Source organism: Dreissena polymorpha, chromosome 1 (genome assembly GCF_020536995.1).
Source record: "Dreissena polymorpha isolate Duluth1 chromosome 1, UMN_Dpol_1.0, whole genome shotgun sequence".
Taxonomy (NCBI): domain Eukaryota; kingdom Metazoa; phylum Mollusca; class Bivalvia; order Myida; family Dreissenidae; genus Dreissena; species Dreissena polymorpha.
The window spans coordinates 148,851,733-148,875,465 of NC_068355.1; the positions used below are offsets into that span (position 1 = coordinate 148,851,733).

The following is a 23,733-nucleotide window of genomic DNA, read 5'->3' on the forward strand; positions in this document are numbered from 1 at the left end:
TGATACATGTGTGTGTAGAATACTCCATGATGCATGGTTGTGTAGAATACTCCATGATGCATGTGTGTTGGATACTTCATGATGCATGTGTGTGTGATACTCCATGATGCATGTGTGTGGAGAATACTCCATGATGCATGTGTGTGTAGAATACTTCATGATTCATGTGTGTGTGGGATATTCCATAATGAATGTGTGTGTAGAATACCCCATGATGCATGTGTGTGTAGGATACTCCATGATTCATGTGTGTGTAGAATACTCCATGATGCATGTTTGTGTAGGATACTCCATGATGCATGTGTGTGTAGGATACTCCATGATTCATGTGTGTGTAGAATACTCCATGATGCATGTGTGTGTAGAATACTCTATGATGCATGTGTGTGTAGAATACTCTATGATGCATGTGTGTGGAGAATACTCTATGATACATGTGTGTGTAGAATACTCCATGATGCATGTGTGTGTAGAATACTTCATGATGCATCTGTGTGTAGAATACTCCATGATGCATGTGTGTAGAATACTCCATGATGCATGTGTGTAGAATACTCCATGATGCATGTGTGTGTAGAATACTCTATGATGCATGTGTGTGTAGAATACTTCATGATGCATGTGTGTAGAATACTCCATGATGCATGTGTGTAGAATACTCCATGATGCATGTGTGTGTAGAATACTCTATGATGCATGTGTGTGTAGGATAATCCATGATTCATGTGTGTAGAATACTCCATGATGCATGTGTGTGTAGAATACTCTATGATGCATGTGTGTGTAGGATAATCCATGATTCATGTGTGTAGAATACTCTATGATGCATGTGTGTGTAGAATACTCTATGATGCATGTGTGTGTAGAATACTCCATGATGCATGTGTGTGTAGAATACTCTATGATGCATGTGTGTGTAGGATAATCCATGATTCATGTGTATGGGATACTCTTATGATCCATATGTGTTGGATATTCAATGTGTGTTGGGTAAGCTATGATCAATATGTGTTTGTGGAAACCTCATTATACATGTTTGTGGGAAAGGCAATGATCCATTTGTTGAGAATAATCCATGAAACATGTTTGTTTGATACTCATAAGTCAACTATATTTGGAATACTCCTAATCAATGTATGTTTTGAATATTTTATGATACAGATGTGGGTGATACCCCATAACTCATTTGTGTCAATACCCCATGATACAGATGTGTGTGATACCCCATACTTCATGTGTGTGAATACTCCATGATACAGATGTGTGTGATACAACTAAATTCATTTGTGTGAATACACCATGATACAGATATGTGTAATACACCAAAATTCATTGGTGAGAATACTCATGTGTGTGAATGTATGATATACCCCATACTGTATGTGTGTGAATACTCCATGATACAGATGTGTGTGATACAACATAATTCATTTGTGTGAATACGACATGATACAGATGTGTGTAATACACCATAATTCATATGTGTGAATACTCCATGATACAGATGTGTGTGATACACCATAATTCATTTGTGTGAATACTCCATAATACAGATGTGTGTGATACACAATATTTCATTTGTGTGAATATTTCATGATACAGATGCGTGTTAAACACCATATTTCATGTGTATGAATACTCCATGATACAGATGAGTGTGATAACCCATACTGTATGTGTGTGAATACTCCATGATACAGATGTGTGTGAAACACCATAATTTATGTGTGTGAATACTCCATGATACAGATGTGGGTGATACCCCATAACTCATTTGTGTCAATACCCCATGATACAGATGTGTGTGATACCCCATACTTCATGTGTGTGAATACTCCATGATACAGATGTGTGTGATACAACTAAATTCATTTGTGTGAATACACCATGATACAGATATGTGTAATACACCAAAATTCATTGGTGAGAATACTCATGTGTGTGAATGTATGATATACCCCATACTGTATGTGTGTGAATACTCCATGATACAGATGTGTGTGATACAACATAATTCATTTGTGTGAATACGACATGATACAGATGTGTGTAATACACCATAATTCATGTGTGTGAATACTCCATGATACAGATGTGTGTGATACACCATAACTCATTTGTGTGAATACTCCATAATACAGATGTGTGTGATACACAATATTTCATTTGTGTGAATATTTCATGATACAGATGCGTGTTAAACACCATATTTCATGTGTATGAATACTCCATGATACAGATGTGTGTGATAACCCATACTGTATGTGTGTGAATACTCCATGATACAGATGTGTGTGAAACACCATAATTTATGTGTGTGAATACTCCATGATACAGATGTGTGTAATACGCCATTATTCATGTGTGTGAATACTCTGTGATACAGATGTGTGTGATACCCCATAAGTCATGTGTGTGAATACACCATTATACAGATGTGGGTAATACACCATAATTCATGTGTGTGGATACTCCATTATACATATGTGTGTTATGACCCATACTTAATGTGTGTGGATAATCCATGATACAGCTTTGTGTGATACCGCATACTTCATGTGTCTGAATACTCCATGATACAGATGTGAGTGAGTCACCATAACTCATTTGTGTGAATACTTTATAATACAGATGTGTGTGATACACAATAATTAATTTGTGTGAATATTCCATGATACAGATGTGTGTTAAACACCATATTTCATGTGTGTGAATACTCCATGATACAGATGTTTTAGCAACCCCATATGTCATGTGTGTGAATACTCCATGATACAGATGTGTGTGATACCCCATTCTTCATGTGTGTAAATACTTTGTGATACTGATGTGTGTGATACCTCATAATTCGTGTTTGTGAATACTCCATGATACAGATGTGTGTGATACCCCACACTTCATGTGTGTGAATACTCCATTATACAGATGTGTGTAATACACCATAATTTGTTTGTGTGAATACTTCATAATAGAGATGTGTGTGATACCCCATTCTTCATGTGTGAGAATATTCCATGATATAAATGTGTGTGATACACCATAATTCATGTGTGTGACTGCTCCATGATACAGATGTGTGTGACACCCCATACTTCATGTGTGTAAATACTCCATGATACAGATGTGTGTGACATACATGCCAGAAATTTTCGGGTCCAAATCGGGACAGTCCATTAAAAATGTCAGGACGTTTGACCAAAAAGCAGGACACCTAAAACGATCAATCATGCCACCTTTACTGAAGTCAGTAATCGGCTGATTACTTACAAAACCACATAATTTCTGGAAAATATTGATGATAAATGTGTTTAGAATTGCATGAACACAGAAGTTCTCCATTTTCCGGAAGTAAACAAACATGTGCACTATGTGGATGTATCCATTTGGGACTAAGGCAACGTTCACAGGATGTGCAAACATCGAGCACTGTTTTTATTAAACAAATCATCCATTAGCTCTAAATTTAGATTGATGCAATATGTACACATTATTTTCTGAAAATCAGTCAAAACGAAAGTAAATTTATGTCTCTGGTATCGGTCAGCGCTCGATTTGTTTGACATATAATTCACTGAATACCGCGTAATTACAGTATCTTTGTACTTGATTTGTGCCTTGAAATACAAAAAGCAATGTGCTTATTGCGCTACGATGCATCTATCACTAGCAATTAACGACCCTTATCATAAAATTACCCTGGTGTGAATACCCGATAAAATCAATAATTTGCCGATATATCGCTGATAAGGTGTCAAAAATAACACTGGATCACTCGACTAGTAGATATGGTTTGTAAATAGGGGGCAATAAAGGGAATAGCGATGGTAGTTAAAGCCAGACGTAGCTTGAATAGGGAATTTTATTGTGAACTTATAGAGCGTATATTGTTTTGTACGAATGTGGGGACAAATAGTGTCACATCGGGACACCGGGACAAACACCCCAAAAGCAGGACTGTCCCGCCAAGATCGGGACGTCTGGCATGTATGGTGTGTGATACACCATAATTCATGTGTGTGAATACTCCACTATACAGATGTGGGAGTATATATACATCTATCTTGAAAGAATATCTACATATCTACAAGATTTATAACAGCATTTTAAATCAGTCCAATATGTAAAGCAATGTGATATGTGATAGTTATGTATTTGTTGCAAAGAAGAACAAACACTGTTTTAAACATACAGCTGGCTGTATACTCTGTTTTTACTGTTAATTATAAGTTATTAAATTGCAAGTGCAAAGCATGTTTTTTGTTACGCATTTTATGGTTTGATCTTTCTTTTGACTGAATAATTGAGAGTAATTGCAATCGTTTTAAACATCTTAATCATTCACAATTGTTTTGAAATTTGAGAAATTCTGGTTTGTCTTCACATTCATAGTTTTAATGTGCTCTACATAATAGGATTTGAGAATTTCATGATAAGGGCTTATCTTGATTTTTTGAACATTTATCATAATCTTTTCTTGTGTACTTTGTAAAACCATTGATTTGTAGAATAGTTCACAATCAGAATGTACTGTATTGATAGACATACTCATAATTCAGAATAATGCTTTGTTTATTTGAGTGTATTTGTTGTAAGATAAATAATCTCAACAACTTCAATGGTGGGTACTTCTTTATTGTTTTTTTTTAACATTGAAGTAAATGTATTGCCTGGACTTGACCGATTTCATGGCTAGTTGATTAAAGTGGCTCATATGGAAGGATGTCTTGAGGTGACACATTTCATGGCTAGTTGATTAAAGAGACTCACATGGTTTGATGTCTTGGGCTGTTGAGGGCTGCTATTTTCAGGATTAAATTTCATTTGAAATGTGCATGCCTCCTGGGAACATTTGGATATGAAATCAAAAAAGATAAGGGAGGTTTATTTACCCAAATATGTAAGTTTCTATTTTTGTTGGTGTATTGTGGTTTCAAAGTATAACAAGAAGGGTTTTCAGTTACTAATATTATTATTATAAAAATAAAAATGATTTTAATTTGTATATCAAATTTTATTATGCCCCCCTTCGAAGAAGAGGGGGTATATTGCTTTGCACATGTCGGTCTGTCGGTCGGTCTGTCGGTCGGTCCGTCCACAAGGTGGTTTCTGGATGATAACTAAAGAACGCTTGGGCCTAGGATCATGAAACTTCATAGGTACATTGATCATGACTCGCAGATGACCACTATTGATTTTGAGGTCACTAGTTCAAAGGTCAAGGTCACGGTGACCCGAAATAGTAAAATGGTTTCCGGATGATAACTCAAGAAGGCTTAGGCCTAGGATCATGAAACTTGATAGGTAGATTGATCATGACTTGCAGATGACCCCTATTGATTTTCAGGTCACTAGGTCAAAGGTCAAGGTCACTGTGACCCGAAATAGTAAAATGGTTTCTGGATGATAACTCAAGAACGCTTATGCCTAGGATCATGAAACTTGATAGGTAGATTGATAATTGCTGGCAGATGACCCATATTGATTTTCATGTCACTAGGTCAAAGGTCAAGGTCACGGTGACCCGAAATAGTAAAATGGTTTTCGGATGATAACTCAAGAATGCTTATGCCTAGGATCATGTAACTTCATAGGTACATTGATCATGACTGGCAGATGACCCCTATTGATTTTCAGGTCACAAGGTCAAAGGTCAAGGTCACAGTGACAAAAAAAATATTCACACAATGGCTGTCACTACAACGGAGAGCCCATATGGGGGGCATGCATGTTTTACAAACAGCCCTTGTTTAATGCATAAGTTGCAATTTGGTGTGCAACAAGAAGTGCGTAAATTTAAGTCCATTTTCAACTTATTTAGTAGCCATTGAGTTATGTTTGTGGTTGTGTTTATATGTCCTTTTTAAGTCATAGAAAACCCCATAGGAATTTTATACAATATAGTGACCATTTAGTCAGCCCTAAAGTGTGTGTAGACCAAATCCTTTGGATCAAACAGTGTAAAATATATTACTTCAACGACACAGTCACAAATTGAAAAATGTCATTTTTATGCCCCCTTTCGAAGAAAAGGGGATATATAGTTTTCGCACTGTCCGTCAGTGTGTCTGTCACTCTTTTCGTGCCCGCTCTCTAATTCAAATAGTTTTCATCCGATCTTTACAAAACTTAGTCAGAAGTTGTATCTAGACAATATCTAGGTCAAGTTCGAATATGGGTCATGCCGGGTAAAAACTAGGTCATGGGGTCGAAACAACAAATCCAAGGGAAGTAATAAGCTTTAAATGGACCAAATTATCTGACCTGCCAAATTATATATTTTTGTTAAATAAATCGAAAGTGGCGCAGTAGGCGGCATTGTGTTTCTGACAAACACATCGTGGTAAAAGGTCAAGGTCAAGGTCATCCTTCAAGGTCCAAGGTCAAAAATACAAATCCGAGGGAAGTAATAAGCTTTAAAGGGAGATAATTATTCGATATTGAACATAGCAACTTGATATTTGGCATGCATGTGTATCTCATGGAGCTGCACATTTTGAGTGGTGAATCTACAGTCACGGTAGTGGCTTTTAATTATTTGCTTCTAAAAATAGAGATTTGTTAGAGACAATTATTTTCAAGGGAAGTGATTTATATAATGATAAATCTCAGATTATATATTTCCTTACCAAGAATTTAAGTTCTTTTCACAGTTACTGTACAGATTTTTATGTCCCCCACTATAGTAGTGGGGGACATATTGTTTTTGCCCTGTCTGTCTGTCTGTCTGTTGGTCTGTTGGTCTGTTTGCGCCAACTTTAACATTTTGCAATAACTTTTGCTATATTTAAGATAGCAACTTCATATTTGGCATGCATGTGTATCTTATGAAGCTGAACATTTTGAGTGGTGAAAGGTCAAGGTCATATTTCAAGGTCAGAGGTCAAATATATGTGGCCAAAATCGCTCATTTTATGAATACTTTTGCAATATTGAAGATAGCAACTTGATATTTGGCATGCATGTGTATCTTATGGAGCTGCACATTTTGAGTGTTGAAAGGTCAAGGTCAAGGTCATCCTTCAAGGTCAGAGGTCAAATATATGTTGCCCAAATCGCTTATTCTATGAATACTTTTGCAATATTGAAGATAGCAACTTGATATTTGGCATGCATGTGTATCTTATGGAGCTGCACATTTTGAGTGTTGAAAGGTCAAGGTCAAGGTCATCCTTCAAGGTCAGAGGTCAAATATATGTGGCCCAAATCACTTATTTTATGAATACTTTTGCAATATTGAAGATAGCAACTTGATATTTGGCATGCATGTGCATCTCATGGAGCTGCACATTTTGAGTTGTGAAAGGTCAAGGTCATCCTTCACAAGGTCAAGGTCATCCTTCACAAGGTCAAGGTCATATATAGGGGGACATTGTGTTTCACAAACACATCTTGTTTATTTTGATTATTTATAACTCAAATGATTGATTTGTCAAAGGTTTTTAAAATGATATAATTATCATTTCTTTTCTGTACTAATTTGTGAATGGTAGGGTGTATAACCCTATGACTTATGTCCATAGATACATGATGAACTCTGGCTACTATCTCTTTGATAAACCACAGGCCTTGGTTGTCAGTGATGTCTGACTTGGTCATTTTTGACTTTCTACAGACCCCCCCACCCCAAGTTGGATTGGACATAATCCAAGGGAAGTAATAAGCTTTAAAGGGAGATGATTTCTATACCTGCCAAATGATAAATAGAAATTTTATTTCAAAGTGGCGCAGTAGGGGGCATTGTGTTTCTGACGAACACATCTCTTGTTGACCAGAGAAATATGTTACCCTTATGTGTGTTTTACAATTTGTAATTTTTTTATTTGATTGCATTTTTTTTTAAGTTATAACCATTCAATAGTGTCAACATTAAAATATAATTTAGTACTACTGTACAATGCAACTTAAGCTGTGCGTACCCCTGTGAGTGATGTCAATATTTTGCATGCGCAGCAGATTTTTAGCGTGAGCAGACTGCATAGGAAAATAGTCACTACTCTTGATTTCCACTGTTGTGTTTTTCTGACCTAAACCAGTAGTAATAGATAAATAATGGCAAATAAGGGCAAATATGTTAGGTGCACTATTTTTAAATACAACAATAATTGCTGTTATATTTCTTTGATACGTAGCATAACAAGAATGCTGTCTGGCCGTTAGTCATAAAGATTATGAAAGTACATAATCTGTATGCATAGATATGAACATTCTATTTTTAGCTCGACTATTATATTATATGAAATATATATAGTGGAGCTATCCTACTCACCTCGGCGTTGGCGTGAGCGTGCAAATGTTAAAGTTTGCGTACCACCCCAAATATTTCCTATGTCCCTTGACATATTGCTTTAATATTTTGCATACTTCTTTACCAACATGACCCCAACCATAAACAAGAGCAGACAACTGTATCAAGCATTTTGTAAGACTAATGGCCATTTTTTCTCTCAGAATATGCATATTATTGATAAATCTATGTTAAAGTTTGCGTACCACCTCAAATATTTTCAATGTCCCTTGACGTATTGCTTTTATATTTTGCAAACTTCTTTAGCAACATGACACAAATCTATAAACAAGAGCAGACAACTGTATCAAGCATTTTGTAAGAATTATGGCCCTTTTTCCATTTAGAATATGCCTATTATTGATAAATCTATGTTAAAGTTTGCGTACCTCCTCAAATATTTTCAATGTCCCTTGACATATTGCTTTCATATTTTGCAAACTTCTTTACCAACATGACCCCAATCCATAAACAAGAGCAGACAACTGTTTCAAGCATTTTGTAAGAATTATGGCCCTTTTTTGTCTTAGTAACTGAATATTTTGTTAATTTTTTTGTTTAGATCCACTTGACTTCTAAAGTATCAAAGGTCAAGGTCAAAAGAATAAATTTCAGTTAAATTGCCATAATTTCTTTATTTATGATCAGAAGGACCACCCAAGCTATTGCTATCAAACTTGAAATAAAATCTTATTAGTTTGTTTTATGTCTTTACAAATGTTCATTAGGTTGTGGAAAATATACCTGAACTATTACCTTGACCTTATTGAATAATTTGAACAATTTCCCCATGATGGCTTACGTTATACTGTCAAGCATTCGAATAGTCGAGCACGCTGTCCTCTGACAGCTCTTGTTGTAACCACCTCCCCCCAGGTGAGATTAAGTAGTGATTTCCTAAATAGATATATTGTCAACTAGATATATTGTTCCTGTGACATCTATTTGGTGCCCTGACCACTTTACAAGGTCTGGCTGGGGTTTCAAGAGTCTTCAGTTAGACCTAGCATTTGTAATGTACAAAGTTGATTGTGCAACACAGCGCAATTCTGTCTAACTCTTTTGAATGGAGTAATGCTTTTTGAAGGTTATTGGGCATGGCAAATGTGGTGGTCTATATTGAATGAGATTTGTATTTTGCCATTGGTGGGAGCAGCATTTTTTAAAATTTACTTTTTTTCTACAATCTATCAAAATAAGGTTCATACAACTTCATAAATAAAGTAGTTTTTTTTTTATGTTCATGTCATTGTGTTTTCCTTTTTATGACTTTGTTTTCTCAAAACTTATAAAACTGTCTCTTCTGATTTGGTTGGCACCAGTAGCAACTGTACTGAAGAAACCCAAGATAGAGAATTACAATATTTGGAAGCAAGTGTAATCAACCATAAGTTAAACTGTCTTACAAAATTAAATCTTTCAACCACAAAAAGTAAAAATAAGATCATTCAGTGGAAAATACAGTAAAACTGGCTGTAACGAGATTAACCAGCAACACGACCAAATAACAATTTATACTTTTTATGGTTTAAGTAATTTTGTGTATTTATTTTCCATAGTTAATAGAAATGAAACTGTTTTAATCAGAAGGTACGGTCTTGGGCTAAACTGTGTTGGAATATTAATGCATGTGATACTTAATGATACAATTTATTCAGGTTTTTGTTTGCTCTTGGCTATTAGTAGATTCAGCATGGGCAGATTTGGTTTACTTAAAATAAATTATGTGATAAGCAAATAGTTTTATTGGATGAATTGGTTGTCTTAATGCACATGCCATAACCTTGGGGCAATTACGTGATAAGAGAATATTTTGTTGCCTATAACGCTTTTCTAGAGATAGCCGTTGCCGTTTGTTCAAGTTGTCTCTTACCTTTTTTTATGCCCCCGGATCGAAAGATCTGGCCTGTCTGTCTGTCTGTCTGTCATTCATTGTGTGTCCCAAAACTTTAACCTTGGTTAAAGTTTTGCGATAACTTTTGCAATATTGAAGATAGCAACTTGATATTTGGCATGCATGTGTATCTCATGAAGCTGCACATTTTGAGTGGTGAAAGGTCAAGGTCATCCTTCAAGGTCAAAGGTCTAAAAATCAAATCCAAGGGAAGTAATAAGCTTTAAAAGGGAGATAATTACTGAACCTGCCAAATGATATATTGAAATTTATTTCAAAGCGGCGCAATAGGGGGCATTGTGTTTCTGACAAACACATCTCTTGTTCAAGATTAGATGATCAATATCAATATTTCTATGCACTCAAAAAATATTTTCATATTACTTACTTAAATCTTCAATATCTTTATTGAGTTACATTTGCTTTAGATTGCGCTAAGAAGTCTTGTTAGTTGGGCTCAAAGGGATAGTGCAGGATACAGGTGACGAGAAACAGGTGAAATTCTGTTCCAAATACAACACTGGGTCTTCTAATTCGGGTTGTGCCTCTCATGCAAAAGACAATAATATTGGCTTGCAGTTAAACAGGGGATAGAGTCTGCAACACCAGAAGTTGGGCATCAGTGTGATATCCTTAGACCCTTGATCAGCTCCCTCTTATTGTGTTATCTCTAGCACATCAATGCAGCGATTTTTTTTCTTCTTAATAATGTACCGGACAACGGTACTTTCCTAATGAGGAAAAAAACTACAAATTTCCCAATTGCTGTCAAAAAAATTCCCAATTGAAGGTTAGACAAATATATATATAGTTCTTCCATCTTACAAGGCCAATCCCACATAATTCATGAGCTTATATTATACCAAATTCTTACTCCTTTCCTTTTGATTAACTGCCAATCAAATATAGACATAAATATTAAATTCATTATCAGCAATATCATGAGTTCATATCAATAATTCTTTTATGAATGGAAAAGTTCAGTTTTATTGGTCATATCTTGGCAGGAGATTACCACGATTATGTGTGTGTGTTTGCTCATGTTCAAGTGTGGAATTTATTTTGTTATGACGTTTGCTTTCCATTGACAAAGTGCAAATGGAATTTGCTTCATGTATTTGTAGGTAAATTAATACATTTATTTCTTCAATAATTAAACAAATTTAAATGTACCAAATAAACATTTAATACCAAACAAATTATTTTCTTTGCAATAATTATTGATATGACTGAAGGTTTTGATGAGTCATTTATCATAATTTAACTTTCTGTTGTTTACATTTATATGAATTGCTGTGAAATAAATTGTATCTTTCATAAAATATCCCTGATTATACTTCATTTGATCATAATTAGAGATTTGCTGTCTGAATAAGTGCATGAAAATTAAACATTAACTTGAAAGTTAAGTACCTTAATGATTTACGATGAAAATAGACAATTATATGATGTAAAAATATAAAATGAGACATGAAAATGATAAGCTATTATATATCGGTCTGTCTATTAAATAACATTTGTTTGAGTACCAGTAAAATAGTGATATATTATCATATTTTTATTATGTTCTGTGGTGGAGGTCCATAGATACTCAGCATCATCCTGCATTGTGCACCCTTTGTGACAGATAATGGTATCCTACCTATACAGATATGTGTACTCAACAAAATTAGAATGTTCAAGTGCTAGTTGTTTGGACTGAATTTGGATTTGTTTATGTTGAATTAGATCAAGAAATGGCAGCTATTCTTGAAGTTCAGGTAATAATAATATGGCAAAAGATGATTGCATTTTTTTATTGGAAATCAAACACCATGTTGACCAAAGTTGAATACAGTAATGATAATGCAGACCTGAATCCAGTGAATATGATTTTTGTGTGATTATCCAATGGTACTGTATTGTAAATCAGACATACGGTTGATCATAGTTTTGGAACTTGTTATGGTATTTTAATGATATATTCAATTCAGAAAATATCCATTTTGAAAATATGTCATATCTAAAAATTCTAAGTTGAATGCTAAGCACTGCTATGAAGAAATGGATTTTAAAAAATAATATTAATATAAGGTGCAGACGTAATCTGTACGAAACTTGCTTTAATAATAGAACACACATGTTTTTCCATTTAGTTTCAATTACACAGTTTAAGCAAATAACTAGGATGATATCACTATGTAAGTTGATCTTTCTAAACGAGAAGGATGCTTTTCATTTCCCGAGTTGTGTATGTGATAACAGGATTTTGGTAGTGTTTACTAACGGAAGTGCATTCTTGCTGTGTGACAGTGTTGGCTGGTTGGGAGTGGCAGATGGGGCCAGCAGATGCCTATGTAGCGCTGTGGGTCACGTGTGTTCTATGTGGTTCTGACTACATGGCTCAGGTCCTTCTATTTGCTTAGTAGGTGTCGTAGTGGCTGCCTAGGATCACTATACGATTGTGTGTTTGCATAGCAGTTATGGTTTACTGTCATAGAATCTGGGGCTTTATTCGAGAATCATCTTTTGTTTATCTTTATTTTCGATCTTATTTTAATATTCATAATGTTGTGAATCAACAATTTTCACAAAACTGACTGTAAAAAAGAAAAAAGTCCAATGTCAATTTGTATGGTTACATGTAAGACTTGATAAAGGATGTTTTCTGTAATAAAGCTCCATGTTAAGATTCTAGGTTTGTTCTTGTTGGTATTATGATGAGATTTTTTCCCTGATTTATTAGTAATAAAATTAATATTAAATAACTTTGCCACTGAACAAAAATTAATATGATTAAAGGATGTTTAACTTGCAACAAACTTCAGCTGGTAATAACAACAACAATAAAATGTATTAAAGTGGATTTTCAGCACTTCATCTGTTTTATATAGTGATTCTTAGTGTAGAATAGTTATTAGCGAGTCTGTTTTCTGAGAAAACCTGAGCTATTGTCGTCGTCCGCCGTCTGCTGTCCGCCGTAGGCGTCGTGCTAAAACCTTAACATTGGCCATAACTTTTTAAATATTGAAGATAGCACCTAGATATTTGGCATGCATGTGTATCTCATGGAGCTGCACATTTTGAGTGGTAAAATTTCAAGGTGAACATCATCCTTCAAGGTCTAGGGTCGAAAAAACAAAGTCAAGGGAAGTAATAAGCTTTAAATGGACATAGTTATCTGACCTGCCCACGTATATATTTTTGTTAAATAAATCAAAGCGGCGCAAAAGGCGGCATTGTGTTTCTGACAAACACATTGTGGTAAAAGGTCAAGGTCATCCTTTACCGTCTATGGTAAAAAATACAGATTTAAGGAAAGTAATAAGCTTTAAAAAGGGAGAAAATTATTCAATATTGAACATAGCCACTTTATATATTTGGCATGCATGTGTATCTCATGGAGCTGCACATTTTGAGTGGTGAATCTACAGTCACAGTAGTGGCTTTTAATTATTTGCTTCTAAAAATAGAGATTTGTTACAGACAATAATTTTCAAGGGAAGTAATTTATATAATTATAAATCTCATATTATATATTTCCTTACCAAGAATTGAAGTTCTTTTCACAGTTACTGTACAGATTTTTTAGTTTGATTATTTATAACCGAAATGATTGATTTGTGAAAGTTTTTTTTTAATGATATAATTATAATTTATTTGATGTTCATTACATACCTGTGGACTTATGTCAACATATACATGATCAACTCTGATTATGATCTCTGCTAAACCACAGGCCTTGGTTGTCAGTGATGTCTGACATGGCCATAAATGACTGTGAGACCCTCCACCCCCCCACCCCCCCCCCACCCCCCCCCACCCCCGGTTGGATTTGACAAATTTCAAGGGAAGTAATAACCTTTAAAGGGAGATGATTTCTATACCTGCCAAATGATAAATAGAAATTTTATTTCAATGCGGCGCAGTAGGGGGCATTGTGTTTCTGACAAACACATTTCTTGTTGGGTCTAAGGTCAAGGTCACTGTGACCCCTTAAAAAAAAAAAAATCTGAAAGCTTTCGCAGCCGAGCGTGGCACCCGTTATGGGGTGCTCTTGTTTTTCTTCATCAATGTAGCTTTGTGTAGATCATCGGGTCCTCTCAACATTTCATGTGCTCTACAGTGAAAAAATCACAGTCAAACCATGTTTCAAACATGTCCAGAAAAATACTTTCCAGATTTGGTTTGATTGTGATATAAACATGTTTTAAACATGATTGATCACATTTGTAAAGTTGACACCATAAGCAAAACATGCCTAAATTTCCAGTGAGTTCATTTAGAACATACCATGACATATAGATATGGTCATTGCTGCAGAGTATGCAAGAGCTTGTTATAAACATAATATATAGAATATTTTTTATAACCAGTAAACACATGTTGCAGTCTTCATGCTAGTCCATTCTTGGGATTCTGAAGTGGTTCATGTCATCAGTGTCTCCAATATCAATTTAATAATGAGCTTGCTAATTAGTGTTTTTTGTCAGCACACTACAGCATATTTCTTAATATTTGAGCATCTGTTGTACTCATTTATACATTAGCAATGTAGGGGTAGTGTAAATAAACTGTCCTTAACTCCGCAACATTGTGACAAAACCACACATCTTTTTGTGAGTAAAAGTAAATGTGCCCCTGTTCATGTGAAAGATGTGACTTTTAGGCAGCTTGAAATAAAGACAATCATTTATTTTAACTTCATTTTGCCAGTAGTTAATCTGTAAGGCACGCAAATTTACACTGCAATGATGATATTGTAAAAATCTACAAACTTGAAACTTGTCCAATTCTGATGGTGATATGTCTTCATTTGTTCAACCAGTTGCATATATCACAGTTTGTGATCCTATTTAATTGTCAATTACATACTATATGCTTTGTAGCTGATACACTCATACAGGAGGGTTGTATTACTGAACATGGAATTTTGCACTCAGTGGATGTTTCTTTAATTAGCTTATATGAACATGTTAGGGTTGATTTGGATACATGATTTGTGACTCTTGTCTTTGTTTTATTGGTTTGTTTAAAGAGTGATTCACAAGTTTGATTTGTTAATATTGAACAATGTTGGAGACCGGCCATTTTTCAGTTGAATCTGAGAAATATTTTTATTACCTATATAGGTTAAAAATGATAGAACTTATAAAAATGCTCATGCAATAATTAAAATCCACTTGCATGGTGTTAATGAACATACACAGATATGGATTTAAAGGTGGGTTGATATTTTTATAGGATGTGTCTTTAAATAGCTTTTATGAACTTGATGAGGTTTTATGCTAATGAGTTGTGACTTTTTTCGTTCTTTTATTTGTTTGTTGCAAGACTGATTCACAACATTTTTCATCCTATAATATGCAATCTTGGTAACTTGCCAGGTTTAACTCTGAGAAATAATTTAAAACTTAAGGATTAATTTAAGAATTTTCATGCAGATATTATTTAACTAATCAGGAATGTTATTTATTAACATGCACAGCGATGGATTTATATACTTATTTTACTTTGAAACTGATGGTAACACACATTGAAAACCAAATTTAACCAGTAGACTAATACATATTCCTCAAGTAACAGTTGGACAAACATAGAATTCGCCATTAACCAGTACACATATCTATATTGCTCTATTAACCATATATTGCTCAAGTAACAGTTGGACAAACATAGAATTAACCATTAACCAGTATACATATGTATATTGCTCTATTACTTAGTACACATACATAGATTGCTTCATTCACCAGTACACATACATATATTGCTGCTTTAACCAGTAGACAAACATAAAATTGGCCATTAACCAGTACACATATCTATATTGCTCTATCAACTAGAACACATATATAGATTGCTTCATTAACCAGTACACATACATAGATTGCTACATTAACCAGTTCACATACATAGATTGCTGCATTAATCAATAGACAAACATAGAATTGCTCATTAACCAGTACCCATATCTATATTGCTCAGTATTAACCACTTCACATACATAGATTGCTTTACCAATACACATTTATAGATTGCTCTATTAACCAGTACACATGTATTGTTTGTTCCATTAACCTGTAGACAAACACAGATTGCTCAATTAGCCAGTAGACACTAGATTGCTCCATTAACCAGTAGACACTCCATTGCTACAATAACCAGTAGACACTAGATTGCTCCATTAACCAGTAGACACTCCATTGCTACAATAACCAGTAGACACTAGATTGCTCCATTAACCAGTAGACACTAGATTGTTCCATTAACCAGTAGACACTAGATTTCTACATTAACCAGTAGACACTAGATTTCTACATTAACCAGTAGACACTAGATTGCTCCATTAGCCAGTACACACTAGATTGCTCCATTAACCAGTAGACACTAGATTTCTCCATTAACCAGTAGACACTAGATTGCTCCATTAACCAGTAGACACTTGATTGCTCCATTAACCAGTAGACACTAGATTGCTACATTAACCAGTAGACACTAGATTGCTCCATTAACCAGTAGACACTAGATTGCTACATTAACCAGTAGACACTAGATTGCTCCATTAACCAGTAGACACTAGATTGCTCCATTAACCAGTAGACACTAGATTGTTCCATTAACCAGTAGACACTAGATTGCTACATTAACCAGTAGACACTAGATTGCTCCATTAACCAGTAGACACTAGATTGCTACATTAACCAGTAGACACTAGAATGCTACATTAACCAGTAGACACTAGATTGCTCCATTAACCAGTAGACACTAGAATGCTACATTAACCAGTAGACACTAGATTGCTCCATTAACCAGTAGACACTAGATTGCTACATTAACCAGTAGACACTAGAATGCTACATTAACCAGTAGACACTAGATTGCTCCATTAACCAGTAGACAGTTATTATAGAATGCTCCTTTTGTCCACAATAATCTTACTAAGGATGTCATGATTGGACTTATAATTTGAAAGAAATGTTTACAAAGATCACTTAGTCAGTTTGACGGTTTGGTAAAAAAGACAAGTTTGTAATTAACTTTAGTTGTCTGGTAAAACAGAGAAAAATGTGTAATGAACTTAAGTGGTGTATTGCTACATACAGTGGAAACCTGATGACACAAACTCGTTGGGACAGTGACAAAAAAAGTTCTAGCCAATCGATTTCTAATAATCTTTTGTTTACTAATATGAATCTGCAATAGAATTGCATCTTCAGTTGAAGAGTCTTCATACTGCCTAAACTTTCTGCTTTTGAATTAATAAGAACCTAATATATCCATATATATATTTTTTATTAAAACATACTTTAAAACAATTACAAATGCAATCAAACAAATATCATGTAATGCAAGTATATTTATTATATCAGCACGTTTTGATGTAGCACATTTATCGGTGCAACCGTTCAGCCATAATTATACTGCATCTACAAAAAACGCCAGATTCGATACAAAATGTCATCTACTACTCAAATCAATTACATTTTTGCAGCCGGTGTGACATCTATAATGTTGTGCTTTTAATCAAGTGCTCCTAAATGATTAACAGCTTTATGCAACTCAAGCTTCAAGCCAAACGAACAAAAGAACATGTGAAAATTCCGATTATTCGACCCCTGCAAATTTGAGCCATCTGACAGAAATTTACATAAAAAGATGGCAATATAAAAATCGCTGCATCAAGAACAGTTTGAGCCAACCGGAAATTCTAGCCAAGCGATTTTGAGCAATTGAGTTTCGACTTTAGTTGTATTGTTTTTGCAGCTCACCATTAAACCACAATTAAACACTTACAAAGCATACAAATAAATATATAAATGACTGGGGAAAAAACAAGCTTGTAAATAAGCAGTTTACTCAAAAAATGATTCACTCATTGAACTAGACTGACCTTTACAATCTGTCAAGAATAGAAGCCAGTTACAGTGTTTAGTTAATTAACCTGAGAAGTCATGACTTATTTACCTCTATTGTACACCAAGGCTTTTACACCACTGAGGTCCTAAAGGCATTCTATAGGTTACCTTATCTGATCATTTATGACTTATCTCAAATTGTTCATTTGGTAAGATTTTTTTCAGATTGGTGTCAATTATTCAACATTTCAAGTGCTTTTGATAAAACTGCTGGACCTAATTGAAATTAAATTGAAAATTTGAAACCTAAAATCTTCAAGTACAAAACACAGTTTTTTTGTAAATCGAGTACAATTTGTTGCAAGATTGGTGACACTGTCTTAAATTGTGTTAGCTATACTTCATGAACATATATCTTGCATGTGCTAAGGTTTAAAAAATTTATGACTTCTGTATGTGACAGACTTGAAACATGTACCATAAAAGCAGTGAAATTATTCACTATTTTAACTGTAAAGTAGACTCTTGTTTCCTTAATTCATGTTTCAAGTTGTGTTTTTCATTTCAGCTGGCTGCATGCAGGGATTTTAAGGAACGTCAGAACATTAGGGGTGCTCTAAGGGAACTGAAAGGGATTCCACTAGATGGGAACCCAATTGTTGTAAGATCCTTTAAAGGGAAATCTAGGGAGCTTGGGAACCAGAACCCACCAACTGTTCAGGAGCCTGTGAAAATAATCACTCCCCAAAAAAGATCTCAACTCCGGGTTGGGGTTCTGGATGCTGTAGAAGATAGGGATTATCGATTAAACAAATATTTCGAAACAAAGTCAACTGCCTATGTCTGTGATACTTACAGATTAACGGATATTGATATTCAGGGATTAGTCAAATATGAAATCAATGGTAGTGCTGATAACACTGGTGATAATAAACTTGACACTGATGAAAATGCAAATGTGACAAACGAAAGTATAGAAGGAAAGAAGGCCAGCTTCAGGAGTTATCTATATGCTGGAAGGCTGAGTTCACCTAAGGAGTCTCCAAGACCAAGAAAAGACGAAACATTTCGAGCTCAGAAAGTTAATATAACAAGAGTTAAAGTTATTGACAAATCTGACTTGCAGGATAAAAGCATTGGTACTGATCAGAACTTTTCAAATTTATCAAAAAGTGATAATGAAAATGATGAGAAAGTGATTGAAAGAGAACTCAGGGATGCAGTGAATGTGATCACTCCAACAAAATGGAAATTAAAAAACGAGTCTAAAAAAGTATATGCGACAAACAGCAAAGAATCTTTGAATGACATTGCGGTGTCAGTGTCAAATGAAAGCTGCTGTATACAAAAGGAATCTAAATCTTTATCTGTGGTATGTGAGCTTGATTCTCAGGAAAGATGTGCAATTAATTGTGATAAACCAGTTTTCCATTCTTCATTGTCAACAAGGCAGTCACAGGTGTTTGATAAAGGTAAATGCACTGAAAGGAAAGCAAATACACAAAACCAAAATAAAACTGAAAAAATAAGTAAGATCATTAATGACAAAACTTCTAATACATCTAGTCCAAGGAGGGAGCATTTGTCAAAATCTGAGTCATTAAGTTTAAGGTCATCCACTCTAAAGAAGCCTAGAAAAATAGTTAGTTATCGAACATCTGCATTTACATCACCTTCAAAATTAAATCCCATCAGTTCAACTGTGTCAAGAGCCCGATTGCACAGTGCACCACCCATTGTTCATAAGGAAGAAACTTCAGGGAATACAGAACTTCAGCAGTTGGAGACATATTGTGATGAAATGAGAGAAAACCAGAGTTTTATTGCTACAGTGGTAATTATAAAGGATGAAACAATGGAAGAGTCTGAGATCAATAATAATAAACTGGATAAAGATTTTGATGATGTGTTCAAGACCACAGTTGAAAATGGCAATAATAATCCTCGAAGAAAGATTGGTTTATCAAGAAAAAATCGTGTTGATTCTGATGAACATAAACATTACAAGAAGTTTCGACGAAAGAGAAAGGAAAATGAAGAAAAGGAAACAGAAAATTATCCCAAATTAGTAACAGTTATAAATGCAAAAAATTCTATATATGAACAAAGTGCAAAAAAGGTCTCAAAACCTGGAACTCCTCGTAGGAAGCTGCCTGAAATACCAATAAAAAATGTAAGCGATTGTGAAGATGATGAAACAATTCATCAGCGGACGATACAATTGCTTCAAGAGCGGAGACGAGAAAGAGTGGAGAAATTACACATAGAAAAGGTAAATATTGACACAGGAAAAACTGAAAAAAGCAGAATGACACCTGAGGATCTAAAGAAAACCCTGGAACAAAAATTAAAAAGGTCAGATTCAAAGAAAAAGGCTATTCGTGCCAGAAGAGAGTTACAATTACTCAAGATAGAGAACAAGAGCAAAAGTGAAAATCTTCATAGGTCCATAAGTGAATGTGAGAGAAGTAGTTTGAGTGATGCTGTAGATGGACCAGACAATAATGAAATTGTCGCAATCCTAAAACAATCTGAAAAGGAACATAAAACTCAGAGTAGAGCTGGTCCAAAAACAATTCACAGATCGAAGTTGGAGAATGTCCAACATCCTAGAGCATTCAGTGAGACAGATGCTATGTTTGTAAGTGTTACTCATGACACTGCTGAGTGTAGACCTGACACAAAGGTTGCAGAGCTTCTGGCTGCCCCAGATCCTCAGACGCCTCTGGAGAGAATCAATCTGATCGGCAGTCTAATGCAGGAAGAGGAGAGATTGCAAAATCTGGTGAGTGTCTTGGAAGAAAGAATTCAGTAATAAAAAAAAATATAGAAATTATTCTAAATGAGTTGTTATCCCCCGCCTTCGGCGGAAGGATATTGTTTTGACGTTGTCCTTCCGTCTTTCCATCTTTCTGGAGCCATATCTTGGAAGTGCTTTGACGATCTCATTGAAACTTGGTATGAGTATATATATGGATACTAGGATGATGCATGCCAAATGGCATTTTACACCACCTGTTTATAACTGAGTTATGGCCCTTTGTATCTTAAAAAAATGCTTTTTAAGCTGAGTGTCAAATATAACACTTTTGTGTCCAGAAGCATATTGGCGGGGGATATCAATTCAACGAATTTGCTTGTTTATTTTTAGCTCACCTGATTGCTCAGGTGAGCTTTTGTGACCGGTCTTTGTCCGTCATCCGTCCACATTTGTTTGTAAACATTCTAGAGGCCGCATTTATTGTCCGATCGTCATGAAACTTGGTCAGAACATTTGTCCCAATGATATCTTGATCGAGTATGAAACTGGGTCATGCTGGGTCAAAAACTAGGTCACTAGGTCAAAAAAAAGAAAAACCTTGTAAACACTGTAGAAGTCACATTTAATGCCCAATCTCCATGTAACTTTGTCAAAATGTTGGTCTTAATAATATGTTGGTCGATTTCAAAAGTGGTTCAGGTCCGTTGAAAAACATGGCCGCCAGTGGGCGGGGCAGTTTTCCTTATTTGGCTATAGAAAAACCTTGTAAACACTCTAGAAGTCACAATTTTTGCCCAATCATCATGAAAGTTGGTCAAAACATTGGTTTTATTGATATCTCAGACGAGTTCAAATGTGGTCCAGATCGGTGAAAAAACATGGCCGCCAGTGGGCGGGGCATTTTACTCTATATGTATATAGTGAAAACATGTGACACTCTAGAAGTAACATTTATGGCCCAATTTTCATGAAATTTGATCCAGTGATTTTTTTTGCTTTTCTTTGTTACAGCCTGTGGCATTTGGATTGGGAAAATTAGCGCGTTAAACCATGAAATTGGGAAAAATAGCGCAATAAACCATGAAATTGTGAAACATTTTAAATATGATTATAAGAACAGAATAAAAATTGCTAAGTTCATGTTTGACAGCATTTTTATATTATAAAGTGTTGCTTTCATGTCTTCTTACAACGTTTAGTTAATATCCTTCCACAGGGATATTAAACTTGCAATAATCTATAGATTCTTCAATATACATGTACCATTTTGATTAAATCATAATCTCTTTAAGAGTATGAATTTAATTCAGGATCTTTTTTAAAGTAAAATATGAAATGGTAAAACATTAACAAATATAAACAAACACGCTTTAGTGTTCTTGCTGTGTTAATGTTGTATTAAATGGAGCTAAAATAATACATTTCATTTGTTTACCTTTTAATATCTTGCACAATTGACATCCACAGTTCAATGCTATTTCACCAAACTATACAGCGTGACAAACATAATAAAGCAGAATATGCATATGAATCTGATTATACACAGATCCACTAACATATAAATCAAATCATGTTTGTCTCTTTCCATTTTCGAACGATACCCATCTTAAATGCTTTAACTTTGTGAGTAAACTATATTTAAACTCCTATTTCCCAACACAGATTTCCGTGACGCACATTCACTGTAAAGATTTCTAATAAATATTTGTTGTTGTTCATCTCAAACGTAGTATTTTGCGTTAATTGACACACACATTAAATTATCTCCTAATAACCATGTGATATCTGCTGCTAATTTTAGTGTTATTTATTATTTTCGCTACTCATCGCAAACTTCTCGTCTGCTTGCCGCCATCTTGGACGTGTGTAAAAACAGGCGTTAACAATCGGGATACATCGACTATCGTCGGTATCCTCCGCAATAAAGAGAGAGATGTGTGGATAGCAATGTAAATCGTATTCGGCTACATTCGCGAACATTCGTAAGTCAGTTGTCAATCGGCGAAGACTCGACAAGCTCGATTGGCACTCGTTCTACGAAATTAACCCTAAATGACATTGTTATCTGATTGGCTTTATTGGGAAAATTTGGTCATTTTGGGGGAAATTTTGGTCAGATTTTTGGGAAAAAACGTCATTTTTTGCAATTGGGAAGCAGCCGAATATCGGCGGTAATTTTGGGCAAAAAAAATCACTGTGATCAGAACATTTGTTTCCTTGATACGAGAGTTGAGTTCGAAAATGGTTCCGGTCAGTTGAATTACATGGCTGCCGGGGAGGGGGGAGCAGTTTTCTTATATTTATATAGTAAAAAAAGCTTGTTAACACTCTAGAATTCACATTTTTTGCCCAATCATCATGAAACTTAGTGAAAAGATTGGTTTTATATATATCTCAGATGAGTTTTCAAATGGTCCCGATCGGTAAAAAAAACATGGCCGCCAGGGGGGTGGGGCAGTTTTCCTTATGTGACTATAATGAGAGAAACCTTGTGATCGAACACTATAGAAGTCACATATTTTGCCTAATCATCGTGAAACTGAGTCAATACATTGGTTTTATTGATTTCTTGGACAAGTTGGAAAATGGCTCGGATCAGTGAAACACACTTTGTAGCGCACCTGATTGCTCAGGTGAGGTTTTAGGATTGGTCTTTGTCTGCTGTCCGTCTGTCCACATTTGGTTGTAAACACTCTAGCATTCACATTTCTCAAGCATTCTTTATCAAAGTTGCTGAAAGATCTCAGTCAAGTTTGATGATAAGCAAAATCACATAATGAATGCCATAATTATTGCCCTTAGATTGTCCTAATTTTCATTATATTATACAAAATCCTTGTAAACACTCTAGAGGTCGCAATTTTGTTTCAGATTTTATTAATCTTGGTCATAATATTTATTTTTGTAAGCAAGGTTTGATGTTTGGTAAGGGGGGTCAACTCAAAATATAGGTCAC

General features: G+C 34.9%; 1 protein-coding gene across 9 annotated transcripts in view; it reads left to right on the forward strand.

Annotated features, from left to right (window-relative positions):
* The window catches only part of LOC127855107 (muscle M-line assembly protein unc-89-like), a 190,624-nt gene that overhangs the window by 52,789 nt on the left and 114,102 nt on the right, over positions 1-23,733 (forward strand). For 8 of the 9 annotated variants that reach the window (XM_052390504.1, XM_052390534.1, XM_052390478.1 and 5 more), the window contains exon 2: positions 18,585-20,801. In XM_052390504.1, coding sequence (XP_052246464.1) covers positions 18,585-20,801 — 2,217 coding nt within the window. Of the gene's footprint in view, positions 1-11,194; positions 11,299-18,584; positions 20,802-23,733 lie in introns of those variants that run through there. The other variant, XM_052390543.1, reaches the window with a different exon arrangement.